The sequence below is a fragment of the Uloborus diversus genome, chromosome 8 (genome assembly GCF_026930045.1).
Source record: "Uloborus diversus isolate 005 chromosome 8, Udiv.v.3.1, whole genome shotgun sequence".
In the NCBI taxonomy this organism is placed as follows: domain Eukaryota; kingdom Metazoa; phylum Arthropoda; class Arachnida; order Araneae; family Uloboridae; genus Uloborus; species Uloborus diversus.
Genome location: NC_072738.1, coordinates 128,736,847 through 128,759,854, shown reverse-complemented (window position 1 = coordinate 128,759,854; position 23,008 = coordinate 128,736,847). Strand labels below are relative to the sequence as shown.

General features: G+C 30.5%; 1 protein-coding gene across 2 annotated transcripts; it reads left to right on the top strand.

The window, feature by feature from the left end:
• Window positions 1-2,337: 2,337 nt before the first annotated feature.
• Window positions 2,338-22,493, top strand: LOC129228087 (THAP domain-containing protein 6-like). Of its 2 annotated transcripts, XM_054862725.1 has the most exons (6): window positions 2,338-2,739; window positions 5,461-5,677; window positions 9,580-9,708; window positions 10,705-10,848; window positions 14,595-14,657; window positions 21,851-22,493. In XM_054862725.1, the coding sequence occupies exons 1-6, from the start codon at window positions 2,669-2,671 to the stop codon at window positions 22,094-22,096; spliced, it is 870 nt and encodes a 289-aa protein (XP_054718700.1). In that variant the 5' UTR covers window positions 2,338-2,668; the 3' UTR covers window positions 22,097-22,493. The 2 variants fall into 2 exon arrangements, with proteins under 2 accessions (XP_054718700.1, XP_054718701.1); XM_054862726.1 differs by lacking the exon at window positions 9,580-9,708.
• Window positions 22,494-23,008: the final 515 nt, after the last annotated feature.

The window sequence follows — 23,008 nt, the reverse complement described above, 5'->3', positions numbered from 1 at the left end:
TCTCGTTTTTCCTCTCTGTCCATTAAGTTCCATGATTTGTCGAGCAAGCAATTTTTATTTTGTTTGATCTTGATTTGCAAAAGAATGTATAACTTTTAAAAGACTTTGTTTGCCTGGTTTTTTTTTTTTTTTTTTCATATTTTTGTAGTCTCAATTACCTAATATAAGGCCTCAAAATACAGATTTTTTTTTTTCGAAAATTTCTCGGGGGAAAAACCCCCGGACCCGCTGAAATTATGGTTGTTCTACATCCGACTTAAAGGGACACTCTCCTGTTATCCTTACCACTACAAGGTGAATAAGAAAAATAATAAGAAATTAAAATAACAACGTCCAAACAGTGGAATCATTAAAAATCGAGACAAAAAGTCTTCTATGTTAACATTTTTATGCGTTTGTTGTGTCTATATATACTATATGTGTGTGTGTGTGTGTGTTAGGGCAATGTGCTAATCCGGGCCCCTCCCGAAAAAAATTTCTGGATACGGCCTTGATCAATTCCTATACTAAGTCGTCATAGTTGTCTTGTATTTCGCCAATACAAATACTTAATCAGAGTTGCTCTTTATTTTGAAATTCCCATTATTATAGGAGGACCCTATCCCATAGTGAGGGGGTAAGTATAATACACACTTACAACGTATAGCAAAAATGTACGGGGTAAGTGGGACCCCTCATCTTAAACACTTATTAATAATATTTTATTCAAAATTTCTTGTTGCTGTATGAACTTTAAGTTATACTATACGTGAAAAATTAATTATCATAAAAATAACAAAAACAAACCTGGAAACACTTCTTTGAAAAATGTTGCTTGAACTCGCAAAAAATTTTTTTTCCAGATTTTTTTTTTTTTTTTTTTTGACTAAGTGCTATGATTTAGAAAAATTTCACAAATCCCAAATATGTGCTTAACCAATTACTGTGATGAAATTTAACATGATCTCTGCAAAAGAGTTTGAAAGAGTTGAAGAGAGTTTGAAGAGTTGTTTATCCCTATTTCAGTTTTAGAGGGCTGACCCACTTACCGCAGTGACCCATGTCCCCCAACCAACCCTAATATACAAATGTTTCAAGATTTAAAAAAATCTGAATGAAAAAATCCGAGTTTTTTGATTCAAAAGGAAAATTAAAAAAATCACAAACCCTGATGTTAAGTAGTCATTTCTAATAACCTTTATCATTATTACAATAAAACTATTTTCATATAGAATTTTAACATAGAAAAAGTTTCACATATGAGCGTCTTGCAGACTAAAATGTTTGAGGGCTTTTTTTTTTTGTATTTGATGTAAAACTGAAACCCATATTTTAAACTGATATGTTCATCATTAAATTTGTTGTAAACGAATTTGAATTTTTTTTTTCCAATTAAAAATTTTCGTAGCTCACTTTTAATTTCACTTTTAATTAACTGACATTTTTTCAGCACCCTTTTCACTATTTAAAGATATGATTATCAAAAAACTAGTTTAATAACTTTTATTCTACTGTACATAGTTATTTTTCACCTGGCATTAATTAATAATGAATACTAAGTGTAAAAAGTAAATGAACAGGAAGAAAATAATTTCATCAATGCTTTTTTTATTCATTTCTAAAATATTTTTTTACCGAAGTTTATTGAGTACTTTCATCAGTTGAGGTTACATTATTTTTTTTTGTTCAGAGGAATTATTTTACATCCTCCAAATGTAACAAATACCAATTCCCAAGAACGTCCAATGTTTGTCGTCCAATTTTAAATTACTCATTTTATGAATCGTAGCTTTTACATATCATAAGTCCATTTCATGCAAATGCACAATGTATTTATTCAGAATAACCCAAATGAAAAAACGCTTAATAATACTACTTTATTCCTGTCCCTTTGAATAATTTTATTATTACTAACAATTACAGGCAATTTGAATTTTATCATGTTTATATATTAATAAATTTGAAAATTTATTTATTCACCCATTTACACCAAGTGTAACCAAAAATAATACATTCTTCTTCTCTTTTCTTTATAAGATTGCACTAAAGTAAATAATTATGTATGTAAATGAAAAAGTCTATTTTTCATTTTTTTAAATCATAAACGCTAAATGTAACCTTTTTAATTCTTCAAATATTTATATTTTGGCTAATTATAAAGAATAAATGAATACGGAACAAAAAAGAAGACAACTTAAGGACTTTGCAACCTTATTTTATAATTAATATTGCTTGATACTCATACATCTGTTCACTAGATGGCAGCATGAACGATAAGAAATTCAAGTAGAAAAACGAAGATATTGCACTATTTCATCCTGACGCTTTCGGTCCGTAACCGAACGTGATTGTTGATGTTTCACTTTTCATTTTTTGGAGTTCAAAAGTTTCAGTTGAAATTGAAGCTCTTTTTTTTAAATTTAAAATGTCGCTAATAATTAAAATTTTATAGCTTCAACTTTTTCGTCAAAAAAGGCATGCTTTCCATAATTTTGGAGGAGAAAAACAAATTTTGTCAGTGTTAAAAATTTTCTTTAAAATCTTCTTTTTTTTTTTTTTTTTTTAACTTTTCGAGATTAGCATTTAATCTGACGAGAAATCACGATCCAATCGCTATTATCTATTTCTTTTCAACTGCTGCATTTTGGAAGCATTTCATTTTTTCTAAATTCCCATTTGTCAATAAGTAATGGGTGAATGTGAAGCTTATGGTTGTTCTAGTAAAATCAACAAGAGAGATCCGGGAATCACTTTCCATAGGTACGTAAAAATCATCGAGTTTGTAGATGAGGCATCGAGCAAAATACTGCAGAATATTTGATTTGGTTTGGAATATGATGAAACAACGCACAAGTTTACAAAAAAACTGCAATTCTTCGTTAATTTGTGCATTTATAAATTTGTTTTGCTACCGTTTCCTTTTTTGCAAAAAGGTACTTGTTCATTCCGTATTGGGGAAGCACTGAATGCAGCCAACTCTTGATAACTTGAAGTTTCAAGGGCTGAAACATAAGTTTTATTGTCTTTCTCAGTAATAGTGTGTCATAGATGTAGACTTGAACACTTATAGCTTGGTAAAATTTATTATTTGTATGTACTACATTTAAATACTCTAAAAAATCTTTACAGAGAATGAATTTTATTAAAAAACTTTTGAAAATATACATTTTTTGACTGCTCATATTTCTTTTTATCCCATCTTTAAACATCAGTTTGTTAAACACAATTCATCTTCCGAATTTTCTAGGGGTTGCAGTAAAATATTTGCAAAATTTTATGTTTGCCAATTAAATGGAGGTGATTCTACGTCAGAATCTGTACTAGCAGACTCTCCACGGCCACTCTCTCATAAGCTTCGTAGAACTAGGATTCAGTTATGTTTTTCTTAATATTCAAGTATCTTTCATTTCTTCTCAATGCACATAAAAACAGACTTCAAGATGATCAGGGGTGAATACAGGATTTCATTTTAGGGGGGTCAAGCTCAAGAATGAAGTCATATGTACTACAATTTTCTTGTTAAATTGTATCACAACCTCAGAGTGGATATAGGTCAAAATTGGGTCCGCTTTGCAGCCCCTTCACAACATTCCACATCATAAAAGTGGTCCCATTCACAAAAGTCTGCATCATAAGAGCGGCCCCATTCACAAAAGTCTGCATCATAAGAGCGACCCCATTCACAAAAGTCTGCATCATAAGAGCGGCCCCATTCACAAAATTCTGCGTCATAAAAGTAGCCCTACAGATACTCTGTTATAAAAATTTGTTTGAATGCATCACTTTTTAAGATCTCTGATTAAATCCAAGAATTTTAAGCATATTTTTTATGCATTACATCATTTGCTCATACTAGACTTATACATACAGGGCTTTCTCAATAAAGTATGAAGACTAAAAATGCTTTGATATTACGTTTTTCCAAAAAAAAAAAAAAGAGAAAATTCATGAAAATTTCTTTTTTGCAAAAATAAAGAAAACTCACAAAAATATTTTACTTTTTCACAAAATCCAGACCTAAAAAATAAAACCTGGATCGACCCCCCTGAACATGCTCTAGATCAGTATTCACACCAGCCAACACAATACATAAATACTACGAATCTAATAAAAAATGTTTTATGCACATGATAAATTTATATATTGATTGCAGGGGCAATAGTGGAATAAAGCAAAAATTTCTGAAGACTGAAATTTTCTGTAACTGTGCGGAAGCTCAAGTTTCGTATGGTATCGGTCAGGCTTTTCTTTCATTTTTTTCGAGCAGTTATTTTCTCTACTTAAATGCAATGAAATTTATAACGAATTTCAAAGTATTGTTGCAGATTGAGATGGGGGGGGGGGGTCACAACCCCCATGATCCTCCCCTTCCTTGTATCCAGCCCTTCCTGTAATGCCCCACAAATTGAATTCAAAAATATATTTACATTTTCTTACGGTTTCCGTCAAGTTTTTTGTTTTTTTAAGCAGACATTCCAATACTTTTGCGGGTTTGGGGGGGGGGAGGGTCATGAGCCCCCCATGTATCCCCCACTGAAGATGATCCTGTTTTTGTCCCTAAAGCTTTGCTATCATTGCTGTTTATGAAACCACACAGAGGTGCCTTCAAATTTTAATCTTCGATAGGGATTTTTTCCCCCCGAATGTTACGTTATCATCAGTGGTGCATACAGGAGTTTTTCAAAGGGAGGGCCGAGAGAGTTAAAACCCTATTCTCCTATTAGATACCAGTATTCTGCCAAGCGTTCTTTTGATTTTATCAATTGTACGATAGGAAGTCAATGAATAGTTCAGTAATGAGAGTCAGAAGGCGTTGTATGTTAACAAGGATGGAAGAGAGAAAAGAAAGTAAATTTTTTTATTTATGAAAACTAAAATTATTCTGGAAAAATCAGGAGCGATGGGACAGGTCCGGACCCCCTGGACCCCTCTCTTATGTGCGCCCCTGGTTATCATACAATACATACATAACATTTAATGAGAAGGAACACTAGGCATCATTAAAAAACTTTTCAAAAAGAATTAAAAATCTCAATGTTGCAATGTTTTCACCAAAGTTGACGAATCATCAGCATAATTTGCTGAATGAGGGTTTTATTTTGGAAGGTCAATGACCTACCAGCAGTGAGCCCCTGAAAAAAAAAGAAAGCTCTTAAGGCAGTTTTAAGTACTATTTCTGTCTTAAAAGCAGAATAATTTGAGTAATTCAGTATATAAGCTCTTCTTTTTTTTTTCACAAAATTTTAAGTCTTTCAACGATTAGCTAGCAGTGAAATTTTAGGTCCTCAGCCATGTCAAAAAATAGTTTGAGTTTGGAAAATCTAAATGTTCAGAAATACACGGCATGTATAATCAGAGCAAGAGAGGGGTGCATTAAAATAAAGTGTTCACAAATCAAAATATTGCAAAACTAAATATTTTCTATGCATACATATTAGTTGTTATGTGTCAGCGTACCTAATTGAAATGTGTTTTTTATAGGTTTCCTAAGGATCCAAAGCTTAGGATGATGTGGATTAGAGCTGTTTGTCGCAAAGATCCAACTACTGGGGAAATATGGCAACCATCTACAAACAGCGCACTTTGTTCAAAACACTTTTCAGAAGAGATGTTTGACTGCACATCTACAGCCAAGATACGACTTCATAAAAATGCTGTTCCAGAAATTTTTGATGGGATTCCAAAGCACCTTCAGATGGTAAACATTTTACTTCTTTCTATAAAATGAATTAAGTTATTATTTTTGAAAAAATTTCTATCAAATTTCAGCTTAAATTTACCTTTTACGCCCCCCGAAATTCCCTTTTTATCCAATGTTCGAAAAGAATCCTTTAAATGAATGATTTCAGGGGTCTGTCCAGGATTTTTCACAAGGTCCGTTTTTTGTGAAAAATAAATAATTTTGTGAAAAATCAAATAATTTAATTTTTTTTTTTCTTATAAAAACGAAAGTTTAGACTTTTGAGATGGTGGAAACTGCATCATTGACACTTAAAGTTGAGTGTTTTCTCTCTTTTCTGTTGAGAATATCATTCTTGAGTGTTTTTCTAGTATTTGAAGAGAGGGGGGAGGCATCACTCCCTGGGAGATGGGCACCCCTCAAGTATCAATATTTATCTACCATTCTACATCATGTTAAATTATACTAGAAATGTTTTTTGTATAGTATTTAAAATACTAAGAAAAAAAATTAGGCAGGGGTTCAGCATTTAACTTTTTAACAAAAGACACTGTTTAAGAGCACAAAGTTTCGTTCAAACCTTATAAACTCCGTGATTTTCACAATAATAAAAAAATATTTGTTTACCTCTTAACTAAGCGTACTAAACATCGAAAATTCGAAAAATCAGATTTCCACAGCGGATGCAAAGAGATTGCAATCCTCAAAGTGAAGGAATCAAAAGTATAAAAACGGCTTCTAAAATAAATATTTTTGATGAAATTACTTTTGAATTGCATTTTAGAGTCCTATGATAAACATATCATTAATATCTGGACACAGTTGAAGCAAAAATAAATAAATAAATAAATAAAATAAAGAATAAACCATCGCTTCAGCATTTTAACTATTGACTCATAAAAGAAAATGGAATTCCCCTTTAAAAACTTGAAATAAGCTTTGTTACAAAAATAAAGAGACTTTTCATTTATTTGCATCCTAATAAAACGAAGTTAGCTTGAAAAAAAGAATAAAATATGATTCTCATATCGGATGTAAAAAGATTGCGTTTTTCAAAATGTAGACATCTATAGAAAAAAATAACGGTAATTAAAAGTTTATTTAAAGTTAATTATCCTTTTTAGTATCGAAAAACCAAACCCATATAACTTTCTCCCAAAATAACAGTTTAACATCGCACCACCAGACACTAAGTGGCGATAAGTTTAAATTTTGTAACCGTATCTGAAGCGATCACATCCGCCCCACCCATACTATCTTTTGCAGTTCTAAATTCATTTCGCTGTATATTATTGATGATTAATTCATGAGTGGGGAGAAAAGTGCTTACTACGCCTATTCAGAGAATGTTGACGGTTCTCCAAAGAAGTTTACAACAACACCGCTGCATAAAACAAACAAGCAAAATTATAAACCAAACTGACTTTCAGCTGTTAATTTCTTTCAAAGAAACCAACAACAGGCATTATATTTATTTGGTGGTAGTAATTATTTATGGCTTGCAGGAGCATCACAAGAGTGCCGATTTTTTTTTTTTCCTTTTGCAAAATTAGCTGATTTTGTGTAAGTTGATTCCTCTAATTTAACTTTAAATATGCTGTATTATTTTTAATTTGAGATTTGCTCTTTCAATAAACAATTTGTGAAAGATCCGTTTTTGTTTACCAGAATTTTGTGAAGGGTCCGTTTTGGTTGATCGGATTTTTGTGAAAGGTCCGTTTTGGTTGATCGGATTTTTGTGAAATGTCCGTTTTGGTTGATCGGATTTTTGTGAAGGGTCCGTTAACGGACCCAAATTTGCTCTGGCCAGACCCCTGGATTTACCAATGTTTAAGTGCACAAAAACTGCAAATTACTGCAGACACGTGTTTCCGGGCTACAAGTCATCCGAGGACAGCTTTCCTCAAATGACTTATCATCCAAAAGCTCACACTTCTTTGCATTGAAAAAGGGGTTCTTTTTAACCCCGAAACACGTCTCTGCAGCCGTAATTTGCAATTTTTGTGCATTAAAATGATGGTAATTCATTCATTTAATTTTCAAGCACAAAGGTTATTCGTTAAGAACTCTTTTAGTTTTTTTATAGGAAAATCATTATTAATTTCAATTCAAACAAAGTAATGTCATAAATTGGGGATTTGTGGTAATTTGTTGCCAAAAATGAGATGTAAAATCCAGTATCAATTTGCTATTATGCAGGCAGACTCCCTTGGAACAAATGTTCAAAACTATCGAAATGTGGTATGAATCTGTTAAAATCTTTCATGCATTTGATCTCAACAATCTTTGGTTGGAGGGTCGGGGTGATCTTCTCTAAAACACTATTTTGTTGTATTTTTATTCTATTTCACATTCCATTTAATTTTTGTTGCTGCAGTTTCCGACTTAAGACAAACCTTCACTTAGAATATTGTTATAATTATTGAGATTTAAGAGAAAAACAAAAGTTTTTAAATAAAGTAGGGTAGGTTGGTCTGGTCCAACATGCCCCACAAAGAGTATACCAACTTACCCCATATTCTTAGTCTGAAAAAATGTGATGTTATAATTATTTTATTTTATTTTATTCTTAAAATTATACCTGTTGAAGTCTCAGCAAGTTTAGAAATGGAGCAATTTTCTTTCCTCTCTGAGAAAGGAACCACATTATATTTTTTCCGATATTATTTAACTACTCAACTTCTTATTATGTACAACTACAAACTCACTTGTACAAAAAAAATTACAAAATACGGACTTTACGCGATAAATTTGTATGTTGTACCATTTAAAGATCATTGCGATGATAGCAAGTAATTTTTTCTGTTCAATAAAAAACATACTTTATGCTGCTAATTTTTTAGTGATTATGTAATATTGATATTTTGTATGATTTTTTTCTTTGAGGATTCCTGCTTCAGAATTACATATATTGCCAAGGTTTTCTATTCATTTTAATTTATTTTTAATTTCCAATTGAACTCCACTACTAAGAAATTCCATTGCAAGGAACAAAATTAACAGTCCCTTGATATTTGATTTAACATCATTTTACTGTATTCTAAAAAATAATTTAAATAAAAACAGAAGACCATCTTGTGTCTCTTCTGAACTTTATGTTCTTTATTCTTCATTCGTTAAAATTATATGCCACAAAATAAATATTTTTGTACTTAATATTTATTTTATTGACATACTTACTTATACTTTTCTCTTTTGAGTTTTGCGTAGCTGTCTACAACTAAAATTGAAGTGTTGCAATTTCGCTATTGCAATATCACTGCTATAGCACAATTGCATTTCTACAAATTGAAATTCCCGTTATAATAAAATTTTGTTTGTAGTAATAAGAATTTCATTGTAATAGAATTAAAACAATGTAATGGTAATTAAAACTAGACAAAACATTTATTTCATTGAAACGTTTCATTGTATTGGTATTCCCTGTAATAAGATTTTTGTATAAGTAATTATGCTATTTAAAATCTATCTTTTCAAAAATTTTCACTGAACATTGGAAACTGCACATTGGAAAACATTTGAATTATTTTGTAAAGAAAGTCACATTTCTTAGAAAATTATAATTATTGCTGGTGAATACGCTCAATTCTTTTAATCATGATGTGTTCATTGTAAACTTTCAAAATGTTTTCATTAAAAAAAAGGAAATATATGTAGCTTGTACATATATCATGGGAACACTATATTTTATGAACCCTTATCATTTTATTACCTAAAAATTATTTCTGTTCCAAATTTTCTGGTTATTGAAACATTTTTCTTTTTTAAAATTAAAATAGCTGAAATAAATTAAATCAAATTAAAGCTTAAGGACTGTACTTCATTCTGAAGTCAGTTAATAACAGGTATCTATTGCTTTAGTAAAAGGTAATATTTTATGGTCCATTTCACTTTTCCAAGCTTTTTTTTTTAATTTCTAGAAGCGTGAAAGTTTTATTCAAGAGTTGGACAATAATGACATGGATCATTTGCAGTCAACTGAGACTGAATTAGATTGCATTCCTTCTGAGGAGCTTTCACAAAATCTTTTGAAAAATAGCTCAAGCTCAGTAAGTTTTCTTAACATTTGTAGAATAAATTTTTCTTACATTAATATGCATATGTAAATGTCAGTTAGGGAATAATGCAAAGCCTGAAAGGTTTCCTAATTGAAGTATATGACTGAAAATGAAGCAGTATTGGTCTAATCCTAAACCATAAAGTATGAGAAACACTGAATGCTTAACCCTTTGTGTCACCCAGTGGTATATCTGCAATCTTTTACCCAGCAAGTTTTGAAGGATGATTTTGGTGTTGTTCCATTTTTTCTTCAACATTTCCATTAGCATATATTGCTCAATTTCTCTCTGATAAATGAAAATTCAAGAAGTTAAGTTGTTTATCACTAATCAGGTTGCCCATGTTTATTGCAACCATTTTGTTCATATTTTGTAGTGTTTTCAATCTTATATGCTTTCAGATTTTTTTTATTTTTTTTTTAAATGAATGTAAGATCAAATTTTTGTTATCAAAGTACTTTTGTTGTAAATAAAATTAGAACATTTATATAAAATTGCTTTCCCTAACATCATCAAAAATAGCCTTCACTTTCTTTGAATTTTTAGGGGAAAACCTTGAACTCCCATCACCCTAACACATTACCAAAGATAGTTTAAAATTACGTTTTTAGAGCTATAATTTTGAAAAATCTTTTTCTGCAGATTTTTTCTTCAATTCTATACTTAGAACTATTCTTTTACTGCTAAAAATTAAATAAAGCTCAAACACACCAGTTTTAACACATTTAAATCAACAACATATATTAATTATTTTTTTTCCCTCTCCTCAGCATTTATGGGAGGGGTTGGGGGGGGGGGGCAAATACTTTCTGTCTTAGAAGCATCACCTAAATTGCAGCCCTGCTGATATGTTACAATAACCTGCCAACCATGCTTAAGATTGAAAATGTCATTCTGTTTCTACTGAGAAACGTGTGTTTAAATATAGAATGACTCGATGTGTTTGATTTATATATGTTTATATATCTATCTTTCATTTTTTCTTAGGGATTAGAAAAGGAAAAATATCTCACTAAGTCCCTATCATTCAGTCGTGAGGAGAGTTGCACACCCAAATCTGAAGGGTCAACTTCATTAGATGAATCAACAAAAAATTCATGCCAAACTTTCATAGATGTACTTCTAAATAAGGTTTGAGTTTTTTCTTTATTTTTTAAGAACAGATTTCAAGGATTTAGATGTTAATTACATTACATTTATAAAAAAATAAAAAAAAAAACATGAAATCCTGACCAATAAAAAAAATATTTTTAAAGCTAATTTGAAGGCAGTAACTTAAAAAAAATAATAGTTATCGAAGGATTAGCAGTTTTAACGGTATTTTAATTAGAATAATCTTTTATGCTTTTGAAAACTGAAATAAGCAATTGTGACGAGCACTTACTTTTTTTTTTTTTTTTTTTTTCACATTGTGTACTTTTTAATAATTTTCTATTTTATTATCTTATAGTATTCTTAAACTTACCCTTTAGTAAAGTCATATATATATATATATATATATATATATATATATATATATTTTATATATATATATATATATATATATATATATGTATATATATATTACTAAAAGTTAAAACGTTTTGTTTCTGCCAATTTATTATCTTTGCAAATTTCAAAAACAAATATTTTACGATAAAAAATTTAAAAAAAAGATACAAAAAAACAAAAAAGAGTTCAACGTTTCTAAGGATAAGTACTGTGAGTTTTATGTGATATTTAAAAAAAATTCTAACACTCTGGATAACGGTGCTTCTGGAGGTTCATAGTGTGGCTGCCATTGAAACTTTCATGTTTACCTAAGTTTTAGGAGGTTTTGTTTTCTGTCTCTCTTTTTAAAGATGCTTCAGAGAATTTGGGTGTGCCATAGCTCAAACACCCCATTAGGGTGGTTCAAAAAAACTTTTTTTCAGCTAGAGTCCAAGACACCCCCTATTTGTTTTAGACTTACTAATAGCATTATGCTGTAAAAGTTTTAGCTTCTTACTCAAATGTTAAGAGGATGCTCAATGACTCCTCAATTTAACATTAGCCGAAGCATAGAAAATGTCACAAATTTAGAAACATTTAATTTCCCCAGCTGTTTTTTGTAAATAATTATTTTATTGCAATATGTATGCATATTAATTGTTTATATTATAATAAGTAGCATTGTTTTTTCATTTCAATGTATTTTTTAATCCCCCTTCCCATACTTATGAAGTTTGGGGGAGGGGTGTTGAGCACCATCTTTTAGTTGAAACGAGAAGCTGAAATTCTTCCATTATATTGTTATCCACAAGTCTAGAAATATTGAGGGGTGTCTTGTTATCTAAGCGAAACTTTTTTTTTAACATGTATTTTTGAACCACCCTACACACCTGTGGATTGAATGCAAATTGTGTAGCATTCATTCAAAAGATCAATATTGCTAATTTTAAAACAATTCAAGTTTATACTGATTATTATGAGTTGCAATATGAATGTGGTTGAATTAGTTTCCATTTATTACTAAAATATTTGAAACGAAAAACAAGTTCTCAGCATTGTCAGTTTCTCAATTACAAAGTTTAGAGAGAATCACACTAAATGTTGAAAAAATGATTTCAACGTCTGCTAAGAAGCTTGTGCAGTGAGGACGCAAAGAGGAAAAGGAATAGTTATTGTTGCGGAGAATTTCTAATATAATCTCCCCAATATTTCCTTTAATACTTGCAGAGTGAGTTCTGAAATAAGACTAACAAACTATTTCAAAATTGAATGACGTTTTATTAAACAATTATGTAAATAAGCTAAAACATTCTGTAAATGATAAAAATATGCTAAAAACTTAATCATTATATATATATATATATATATATATATATATATATATATATATATATATATATATATATAATCTTTATGTGCTATTAATGCACAAGATAACTAATACAGCAATGATGAAATATAAACTGCATGACTATCGGCTAAATACTTCGACGAAGAAAACCCTTAGGAAATAAGCTAACACAAGCTCATCATATTCAAGAAAAGCGAGCGGGACGAACAAGCAAGTTCGAATGCCGGCCTACCAACCGCCTATGACGATGAGAGATAATCAAAGAGAACGAACATAAGCCCTGAGCAGTTTAAATATCCCCCGAGTCACGTGAACAGACACTCGTCACTGCTATCGTTAAGCACACGTGCTATCAGATTCCTTCTAGAAGCTTCCATGTGACGCCATCCACTACAGAGTTCCGCCAAAGGTGGACGAAAGTGAAACCAAACATTCGGTCGATTCAACCAACGTGAATGAGTGCTGATAAGCGTTTTTACCCCAGTCATGCAGAATGATTGGTAATACATTTTAAGTAACGAAAAACATATTCTTTTACTATTGTTGTTATGAGGTGATGAGATAGGATTATTTACTGTTGTTATTAACAGGCATTTATGCCTAACAGTTATCAAAAGAAAAACTTAAAGAAGGGAGAGAGAAAAAAAATTTAAAAAACACTGAGAAATAGTATGAATTATACATGTAATGTAATTTACGTACTATATGATTTACCATAACTGCTGATCTCTTCATAGTTGAACTCTGAAAATTTTTGAAAGTATTCATTAAAACACATTTAAAATCATATATTTTTTCATAATATATTTAAAAAGTGCCTCAAAAAAATTAGAATTTTAAAGATTTGTAAAAAATAAATTTTTCATTACAATTATAGATGTTACATAGCAAATTTAACTAAATGCATTTCTTTTTGAAAAGAGTTGTTCTGAAACTCTGTAGAACGCATAGAACTTAAGTTATAATATTTTAAAGCACTGTCAGCAAGTAGTTATTTAAAATATTATAACTGAGTGTTTTTTAGCAAATTACAAAATGAATAACTCGTAAATCATGAATTGAATGATAGATTTTTTTTTTTTTTTTTTGAAAATCAGATGTCAAATATAAATTTTGGATGTCTAAGTTTAAGATTTTTGAAAGTTTGTAAAAATCTGAGATGGTCAGTTTGAGTACCTTCTAGTTTAAGCATAGAGTGCCCAAATTGTTATTTAGCTTTTTTTTTTTACGTATAGATTTTGGGTCTGTATATATGACCATAACCAGTCAATGATAATTTTAATTACAGCAAGTTTTTGTTTTGGCCAAATACAATTTATCACAAATGTTTCCCGATTTTTATTCAAAATATGTTTTAAAAATGTTTCAAATATGTGGGTCTGGAATACATAACAAATTGTATAGAAGTTAGTGTGCTATTTTAAGAAAGCCAAAGATTTGTGTAACCTTATTCACAGTGATTAAAATACAATTATTACTTATTGCACATGCTCTTTTCTCACTCATTTTTTTTTTCTGAACTCCTTATATTTTTTTTCTTTCTAAATTCATACAAAAAATTTCTCTGAACCTTTCACACATCATATTTCATATGTGTGAATGAAATAATTGAATTAAGCAAGAAAATTTATATATTTTGCTGAAAGTATCTTTTCAAAATTGGATTAAAATAACTTTTATGAATTTTTAAAGAAGATCAAGTTAAAGTTTTGGAATTTCTACCTTGTATGAGTAAAACCTTTGTTTTGGAAACATGGCTACATCAACTCAACAGAAAACTGCATGCCATGCTTAAAGTTTCAATCCTTGTGAATCCTGAAAATATTTCAATTATTTTGTAAAATGGAAGTTATTTTAACATGTGCCACTTGAAATTGGCTTATTCTTTAAAATATTATTATTATTATTTTAGTTCTTTTAACTTAATTGTAATAATTATCAAATTATTAGCCTAGTTGTGTTGTGAATCAGTAATTTGCATAACGTTCTGTTACGTTTTGAGTTAATCTGTAAAGAAACAAAACAAAACGAAAATCTTCATTTTATATTATTTCAGCATGATAATTGTGCTGTTGACTATTCAGATGAGCAGTTTCAAGATTTTTTAACTCAAGCTAACGTACGTATACTTTTATGCATTTCATTGTTATTTATGTCTTCAAAAGTCATTTAATTTCAAAAATAATGTATAGTAATGTCGTGAACTAAATTTGTTTACGTAAAAGTACATAATCTTAGCAAAGAGCTAAATATGTGACATACATGTGGTGATTCAGCATTTCAAGGTAAAATTTACGAGGGTGTTTTGAAAAATAAAGATATAATGGTTCACATTCCTTTAAAAAAAAATTTTAATTTATTAAACGTCAGTTACTTCTTATTAACTGGATTATTTATTATTTTTCGACATAATTACCCCCGTTATCCAAACATTTGTTAAGTCGGGGCACAAGCTTTTGTATTCTACTGTCATAGAAGTTTGCTGCCTGTTATCGGAACCACATTTGGACTTCATCTTTAATCTTGTCATCGTCGTGGAATGATTTTCCACCAAGATGTGGTTCAGGTAAAGGAATAAAAGGAAGTCGCTGGGCTCAAGGTGTGGGCATCAGAGATCACAGATGGCCAAACTGTTTTTTACTTGTCATGAACATCGGTTCTACCTTCAGAGAAATGACAACACCATTTCGTTATATTTTGTCGATTCATAATGTCCCCATAAACAGAAACAATTTCTTCTTGAATATCCACGGGTGGTTGACCTTTGGCATGAAGAAAACGTATGACAGAGCACACTAAGCATTTGACGGAATTCTGAATTGGCGCAGCCATTTAAAACACAACCTGCTAGAACCAGAATCAACATAGCAATGCCGAACTACCGCGATGAGAAAGCTAAAGGTTAAAGGTGTGTTGCCAACTTGCTTGACAAAACTTTTCTTTCCCTCTGGCATACAGTGTATCTTTACTTTTTAAAATACCCTCGTTATAAAATTTATAATAGTTGAACTATTTAGCTATTTAAGACTTCTCCTTTTTATGCTTCATTTTGTCTTTGTAACCTTAGTTCATCATTATGTCACTCCCCGGTAAGGAAAGTGACTCAATTCAAAAAACAGCATTGCAGAAAATCAAGGTTTTACACAATAGCAGTTTTAAGTGATTTAGTCTCAAATGTTACAATAAGCTCGAAAAATTATGGTATGATGTTTGCTGGTTAGTTTTTGTTGCCTAAATCATTAAAAGTTCAAAATTATTTCTTTTAAATTCTGAAAATTTAATGATGTATCACTTATACAGTGAAATCCTGTTACAACCAGTGATGTTCCCATCAATTTTTCTGAGGGTGTACTCCCAGTAATCCATTACACACAATTTGTGTATGTGATCATACACATAGTATGTCATAATATGAAAATTTATGAAGCTTGAGGATATAGACTATATGTCTAAAAAATGTTTGAGGGTATACGGCGTATATGGAGTATACGCTATGGGAACACCACTGGTTACAGCAATTACCCATACAACGAAATATCTGTCACCATGAACAAAACATTCAGTCTTGCTTTAAAACTCATTAAGATAATGTATAAAAAATCTTGTTTTAACAAAGTGTTTTTTTTTTTCAAAAATTTGTTACAAAGAAATGGTTTTCTCAGCATCAGTTTGAATATTTTATAAGTAATGCTGTTTTTTCCGAAACTAAAAAATGACTTTCCCGTATACTCCGTTTGTTCTTTCAAACAGAGCCATTTAAGATGGAATCCGCTGAAACCAAATCTCTCCTACAAAAGAATATAGTAACATTTTTTATGATGACAGCCAATTACTAAAGGTTCAGTATTATCCCTTTTGCTTTTTCAGAATAAATAACATGTTTAATTATATTTTAGATTGTTGGTAACCCTAAATGTTGCAGATTTAATTATAGTAGGGCATAGATTAGACTAGACAAGATTAGCACTTTTATAAAAATAAAGCAAGTTTTAAGGCGATTCCATAACAACAAATATTCTGTTACAATGAAATATTTTATTGGTCCCTTGGAGTTCATTGTAAGGGGATTTCACTGCATCATTTTTACGCCATCATCCTTCAGTTGCATAAGCTAAATTTGTGTGAATTTTGTGACAAGATAGAGCATTAAATGCAACTTTTAAATGTATAACTAGTACGTTTTTCCTAAATTTTGAGTTATTTTCCTTGCCGGGATGCGATATATACTTTTCAATGAATGTAAATTTGGGTTTGAATTGTGTTAAAATGCATTTTTTTTTTTTTTGTTAACAGTTCATCTGTGACTACCCCATTCCTTTGCATAAAATGCTTTCTAGTGTTCTTTTAACGATATTTTGATTGAATGGGGTTTATTTTAATACTAGATCCGTAATTGATTTGATTGCCTGAACAAAATTGCTTCAGAAATTTTGAATCAGTATTGTTAAAATGCATTTAGTCATTCATTACAACAAAATAAAAACTCTAAAAGCTAGCTTTTGTATGAATTTAAAGAATGTTGGAAAATGTAACATAAAAGCAAAATAAACAGCAAATGCAATGTTCACATATTAAATGCAAAGCAACAGATAATCAAGCTAAAAAAAAAAAAAAAAAAACGATTTTTTATTTTCCAAGCTCTCCCCCCCCCCTTTTTGAGATAAGGGGTTAAATAAAAAATGAAAATTCAATTTTTAGTGATTTTGATCACTGATATTCTAAATATATTTTAGTGAGCATCATCATTTACATATCTGTGAACAGAGCGGTTAAAAAGGTCACTTCCAACTGGTATTTGTGGGTGTGTTAGATCATGAGGATTAAAAATTACAAAGAAGTTGAGAATCCAAGACACAGTTGTGGCCAGGGCTGTGGAGTCGGAGTCAGACTGATTTTGGGATAAAGGAGTCAGAGTCGTTCGAAAACATGCCAACTCCGACTCCGGGTTTCTTTTTTTTCTTTAATTTTCACTCACTCCCCTTGCATTTTTTAAAAAACTGACTACCAATTAATTTGATTACATGTATAAAAGCCTACTAATAAGGAAATAATTGTCATTGTGACAAACAGCTGGTTGGATTGTTTATCAAACTTTCTGTAGCAGCTACCTACGTCGTCTACTAATTTGCTTATTTTCTAACTTTATTTAACTGTTAGCAACTATCAACAAACTGTTTTGTTGCCTAACATTTTCAAATCACTCTCAAATAAAAATAATAACATATTTTTTACCTCGATTTCAGTTATAAAATAGTAAAATGAATGTATGTATCGCTTGAGCTAGTCGGGAAACTTCTTAGGGTGCTTGGTAAATTCAAATAAGTGTTGGCACGAAAGTACAAATCCAAAAGATCCGATAAAAGATAAATTCTTTTTTAAATCTAAGAAAGCTTGGTTATCACTGAAAAATACAAAATAAAATCAGTACATTATTTATTTGTTACAATGCTCAATAATTGTAGTAATTCCAAAAATGGTTATATTAAGGTTAATTCTAAAGCTGCCAATCAAATTAAAATTAAAAATTGAGCTAAGAAATGTAGGTATAGTAAAATCTATTTGTACAAAACTGTATACCACAGTATTTTGTGTAAAATTCATTCCAGATGTATATGTACCCGACCCCTTTCCGCAATGTAGTGCAATATTTTTGTTGAAATTTTTATGATGAAATTTAAGATTCATTATTAGGGAATGTTTTTAGAATTAAAGTATTTCAGTTTTTATATGCCCGGAAATTAAGTTGTTTAATCACCCACCAGATGGGTGCCGGGAGGGGAGGGACCGCCCATTTTCTGCATCACACCCATCACTGCATCACACCCACAATTTTTCTGCATCACACCCATTTTCACTAAAAAATTCCAAAAAGTAGTCGTAAAGAACAGCACATCATAGTTATCCTTGTGTAACTTCAAAATCTCATCCAACAGACCCCTTAAACATGTCCTAAATGTGTGACTACCCTTTATATTCAGGGTCAGGCATCAAATCATTCTTTTTTTTTCGATACCAAAAGGGGTAATATTCATTTGCCCTGAATGACTATCCATTAGTCACTCAGGGTGTAATCTAAGTTCAAAAGTTCTTCTGCTAGAAAGCTTAAATTTGGGGGGAGGGGGAAGCTTTTGCAAATTGTTAAAATGTTCAAGGTTAATGAATGTTCATGTATCTCTCTGAGTGCCTCAATGTCAGAGTTCGTCATTTTTTAAAAATTTTATTTTAAATCAAAAAAGTTGGATTTTTTAAATTTAAATTGGATTTTTTTGATTTCAAAACTTTGTAGTTATTAATTACTTTACACTTATAAACATAATGTTTCACACAATAGATGAACCCATTCAGCTTATTTTAAAACTAAGACAAGTTGTCTAACTATCATATACATTTTTAAGATTTATAAATACATTATAATCAGGGCTGTGGCGTCGGAAGAAAAATGGTCGACTCCGACTCCAGGGTTTTGAAATGTCCGACTCCGGCCTTTTTATTTATTTATTTATTTTATTTATTTATTTATTTTTTGAAAATCATGCCCCTCTCCCCCCCCCCATGGGAAGGGGAGAAAACCCCTGAACAGAGATTGAAATATTAATTCCTTTTTATGACATTTTCGATTTGTATTTTATTGTAAACAATGCATACAATATATTCAGTAAATTACCGCCCATTAGCCAGGGCTAAAGCAGAAATACATGAAATACACCGCCAACTCAGTCAAAACCTCATTCTATATTGCTACCAGTTTGTTTGGCACTCTTGGCTTCCTTATGAGGTTTTCCATCTCCAGCTCAGTCACTTTCCTATGCCTGGCTGATGAGTGCAAATAAGTACGAAACTGCAGTCCTCGGCTGGAAATGACTGAGTTGGCGGTATATTTCATGAATGCATACAATGTTTGAAATTCAATTTAAAAATCAAATTCTCCAGTAGTTGTGATTCTAAAGTGAGATTACCTAAAAATCCCATTTTTTAAAAAAATGAGAAGGATTAATTTGCTCTTCTTTAATGTTTAACAAATAGATGTTGATCAAATCCTGTGCTTTCAATTTAAGAAAGCACAGAGAAGAGGGAGAGAAAGAGTTTCGAGAGAAAAAAAAAGCTTTTTGGCTACGTCAAAAAACTTTTCTTGAGATGGGTGCCTCTTTCCCCCTATCGGGGGACACCCATCTGGTGGGTGACACCTCAACTTATATTCAGAATTTATTAAAATTGAAATACTTTAATTCTAGAAAAATTCCCCAATAATAAATCTTAAATTTCATCTTTAAAATTTCAAAAAAAATATTGCACTATATTGCAGAGAGAGGTCGGGTATATGTACGCCTGGAATGAATTTTACACAAAATGGGGCAGTATACAGCTTTGTTGGAAAAGCTTTTACTATACCTACGTTTCTTGGCTCAATTTTTAATTTTATTGGTAGCTTCAGAATTAATTTTAATATGAAGATTTTAGGAATAACTACGATTATTTAGTGTTGTAACAAATAAATCATGTTCTAGTTTTATTTTGTACTTTTCACTGATAACCAAGCTTTCTTACATAAAGTCTTTAGATTTAAAAATGAATTTATCTTTTATCGGATCTTTTAGATTTGCGCTCTTATTTGAATTTACCAAGCAGCCTCAGAAGTTTCCCGACTTGCTCAAGCGATTCATAGGTTCTTTTTATTATTTTATAACTGAGATCCAGGTAAAAAATATATGTTATTATTTTTATATGAAAGTGATTAGAAAATGTTATTCAACAAAACTGTTTGCGGACAGTTGCTATCAGTTAAATAAAGTTAGAAAATAAGCAAACTAGTAGACAGCATAGGTAGCTGTTACAGAAAGTTCGATAAACAATCAAGTCAGCCGGTTGTCACGATGACAGTTATTTTCTTATAAGTAAGCTTTTATACATGTAATCAAATTAATTGATAGTCATTTTTTTTAATGCACAGAGAGTCAGTGAAAATTAAAGAAAAAAAAAGAAACCTGGAGTCAAAGTTGGCATATTTTTGAACGACTGTGACTCCTTTAATCCAAAATCAGTCCGACTCCGACTCCACAGCCCTGGTTATAATACTTTGATAAGAAGTGATTTTGTTTTATGCTTTTCTTAAGAATAAGGTTTTCATCAGTTAGGTTTCAGTTAAGAACTTTTCGTAATTATATTAGTGATGGTGTATAAGAAAAATTGCAAATTTTTATTTGGTTCTGTATTAAATTGAACTGCGATGTCGGAGTAAAAGCAATATTGTAAAAGTGAAAATGTGTTTCACACACGAAAAGAGAAATCTATGTAGTTTTGCCTGTTGAAGTTAAGATTGTAAAAAGCATTGTAGTTAAATTTAGAGCAACATATTCTAAAAATGCAATAATGATTTTGTTAAAAAATCACTTGATTTAAATTATGATTTTAATCATGATTTAAATCAAGCTGATTTTAATCAACAAACCCTGCTCAGTGTATTTCATTTCCAGTTGAAAACCAAATTCAAAATGAAAGATCACAAATTAGATTTTTTAAGCAGTATAAGTCCGTTCCTCTCAATAATACATTTACTCCTCAGTTAAGATTCGTTATAAAATTAAGTAGAAAATCGCCATGTTTGCTTACTCTCGGATTGCGCATAGTTTAATTATTATTTGCAGATTTAAAAAAAAGCGAAAACACTTGGCTTCATTTTTGTAATATAGCTTTTTCGAATTCTGCAAAAAATATGACTATAGCAAAAATCCTGATGTTGCCAAATTGTTCTTTCTTTGTGAGAAAAACAATATTTGTTTTAAATTTGGACAAAATTTTTGAAAAAAATCTAAAAACAAGTAGAAAGTACAGTAATATAAATTTGTTTTAAAAATTTGCCTATTGTATACATTTATGTGCATTTATGCATTTGCATATTACACTAAACTCCCGATTATCTGCGGAATAGGGTGGCGCGGTAACCGCAGATTAGCGAAAACCACGAATAATCCAAATAATAAGTAAAAGACGTTGCTACTATATACAATCACTAAAAAACATGAATAACACTCACACTTACATTTAAATTATAGTTAAATCATTGCTACATTCCATCTACTAACATGAAATGTAAAAAATATACATATGTAAAAGCTAAAAACGAACAATAACCCAATCAAAAGTTTTAAAAGCATTTAATGACTTAAAAAAAATTGTGAAAAGACCCGCAGATAAACCAACTGCCGATAATTAGGAGTTTACTATATATGAGTTCTATTCATGTCTAACACACTTCTATCATTGTATACAATTGTTTTTCAAATAGTTTGTAATTTTTATTCAATTTTATTACAGCGTCTAGAAAGTCAGGAATCGGACACAGTGAAAGACCCTGGTTCGGATTCGTCTTCGGAAGACGAAGTCGAAAAATCACTTTCAAACAAAGAACTGAAAAGAAGAATTGCCATTTTAGAAGCAAAGCTAATGATTAAAAATAGGGAAAACAGACTTTTGCGTGACCGCAATAGGAGGTTGCAACAAAAAGTTGAAAAGTTAAGTCCTGGTACAAAAAAAGCAAAAAGTCAATTATTGTATTTATGATGATGCTTGTAAATTGGGTTGAAGTGGCTGGCTCTATTTTGATTACAAATATGGTTTAGACTTTATTTATTAAATTACTCTAACCATTTACAGGGCTCATTTTTGTCCTACTTTTTTCTACTTAATAGAAGTTCTACTTTTGAGAAAAAGTCCTACTTTCTACTTTGCATCTCTTTCAGAAAAATTTACTTTAATTTCATGAGTATTTCATTAATAAATTAAATTCTTTTAAAAGTACAGAGAATGTTCTGGAAAAAAAATGAAGATTGTGGACCTGAATTCTTTTGTTTCTACATTGCTGTTGTATTCATATACACTTTTGTCTATCTTTTTATATTTTTAATTCAGTTTTGCATTTCAATTGATCAGAGAAATAGAAGTTTTCAGTATTATAATTAACTAGAAATTAATCAGTCAAGGTATGACGGGGCAAATTGCCTTTTCATCAGAGAGATTGCCCTTCAAATTAGACGTGTTCCAATAAATATGTACCCTAAAGCCAGACTAATGTTTCCCATTTTCACTACTTTTCAGGAAAGTAAAAACGTTGGTTTACTGCAGCATTCGACAACCTAAACTGACTGAAGATCTACTTTCAAAGTTTAGTATAAACACAAGATCAGCTTGTGGGAAAGGGAGGGGGGGAGGGGAGGGACAGGATGCTTACATTATGGACTAAAACAGATGTTTTGCATACAGGGTTAAGTTAAGACTATGATGAAGCTGACTTCAAATAGTAGGTCAACTCTTATATAAAATACTTTGATGTGCAAAGTTGTTGTTTCAAATTGCAAAAATAGTGTTTTGTAAACCAATATTAGAATATTTTAAGACACAAGTATAATTTTTGCTTGAAAACTGACAAAATAGTGCCTAAAAAAGTTCCAATAACGATAAAAAGTTTATAAATTG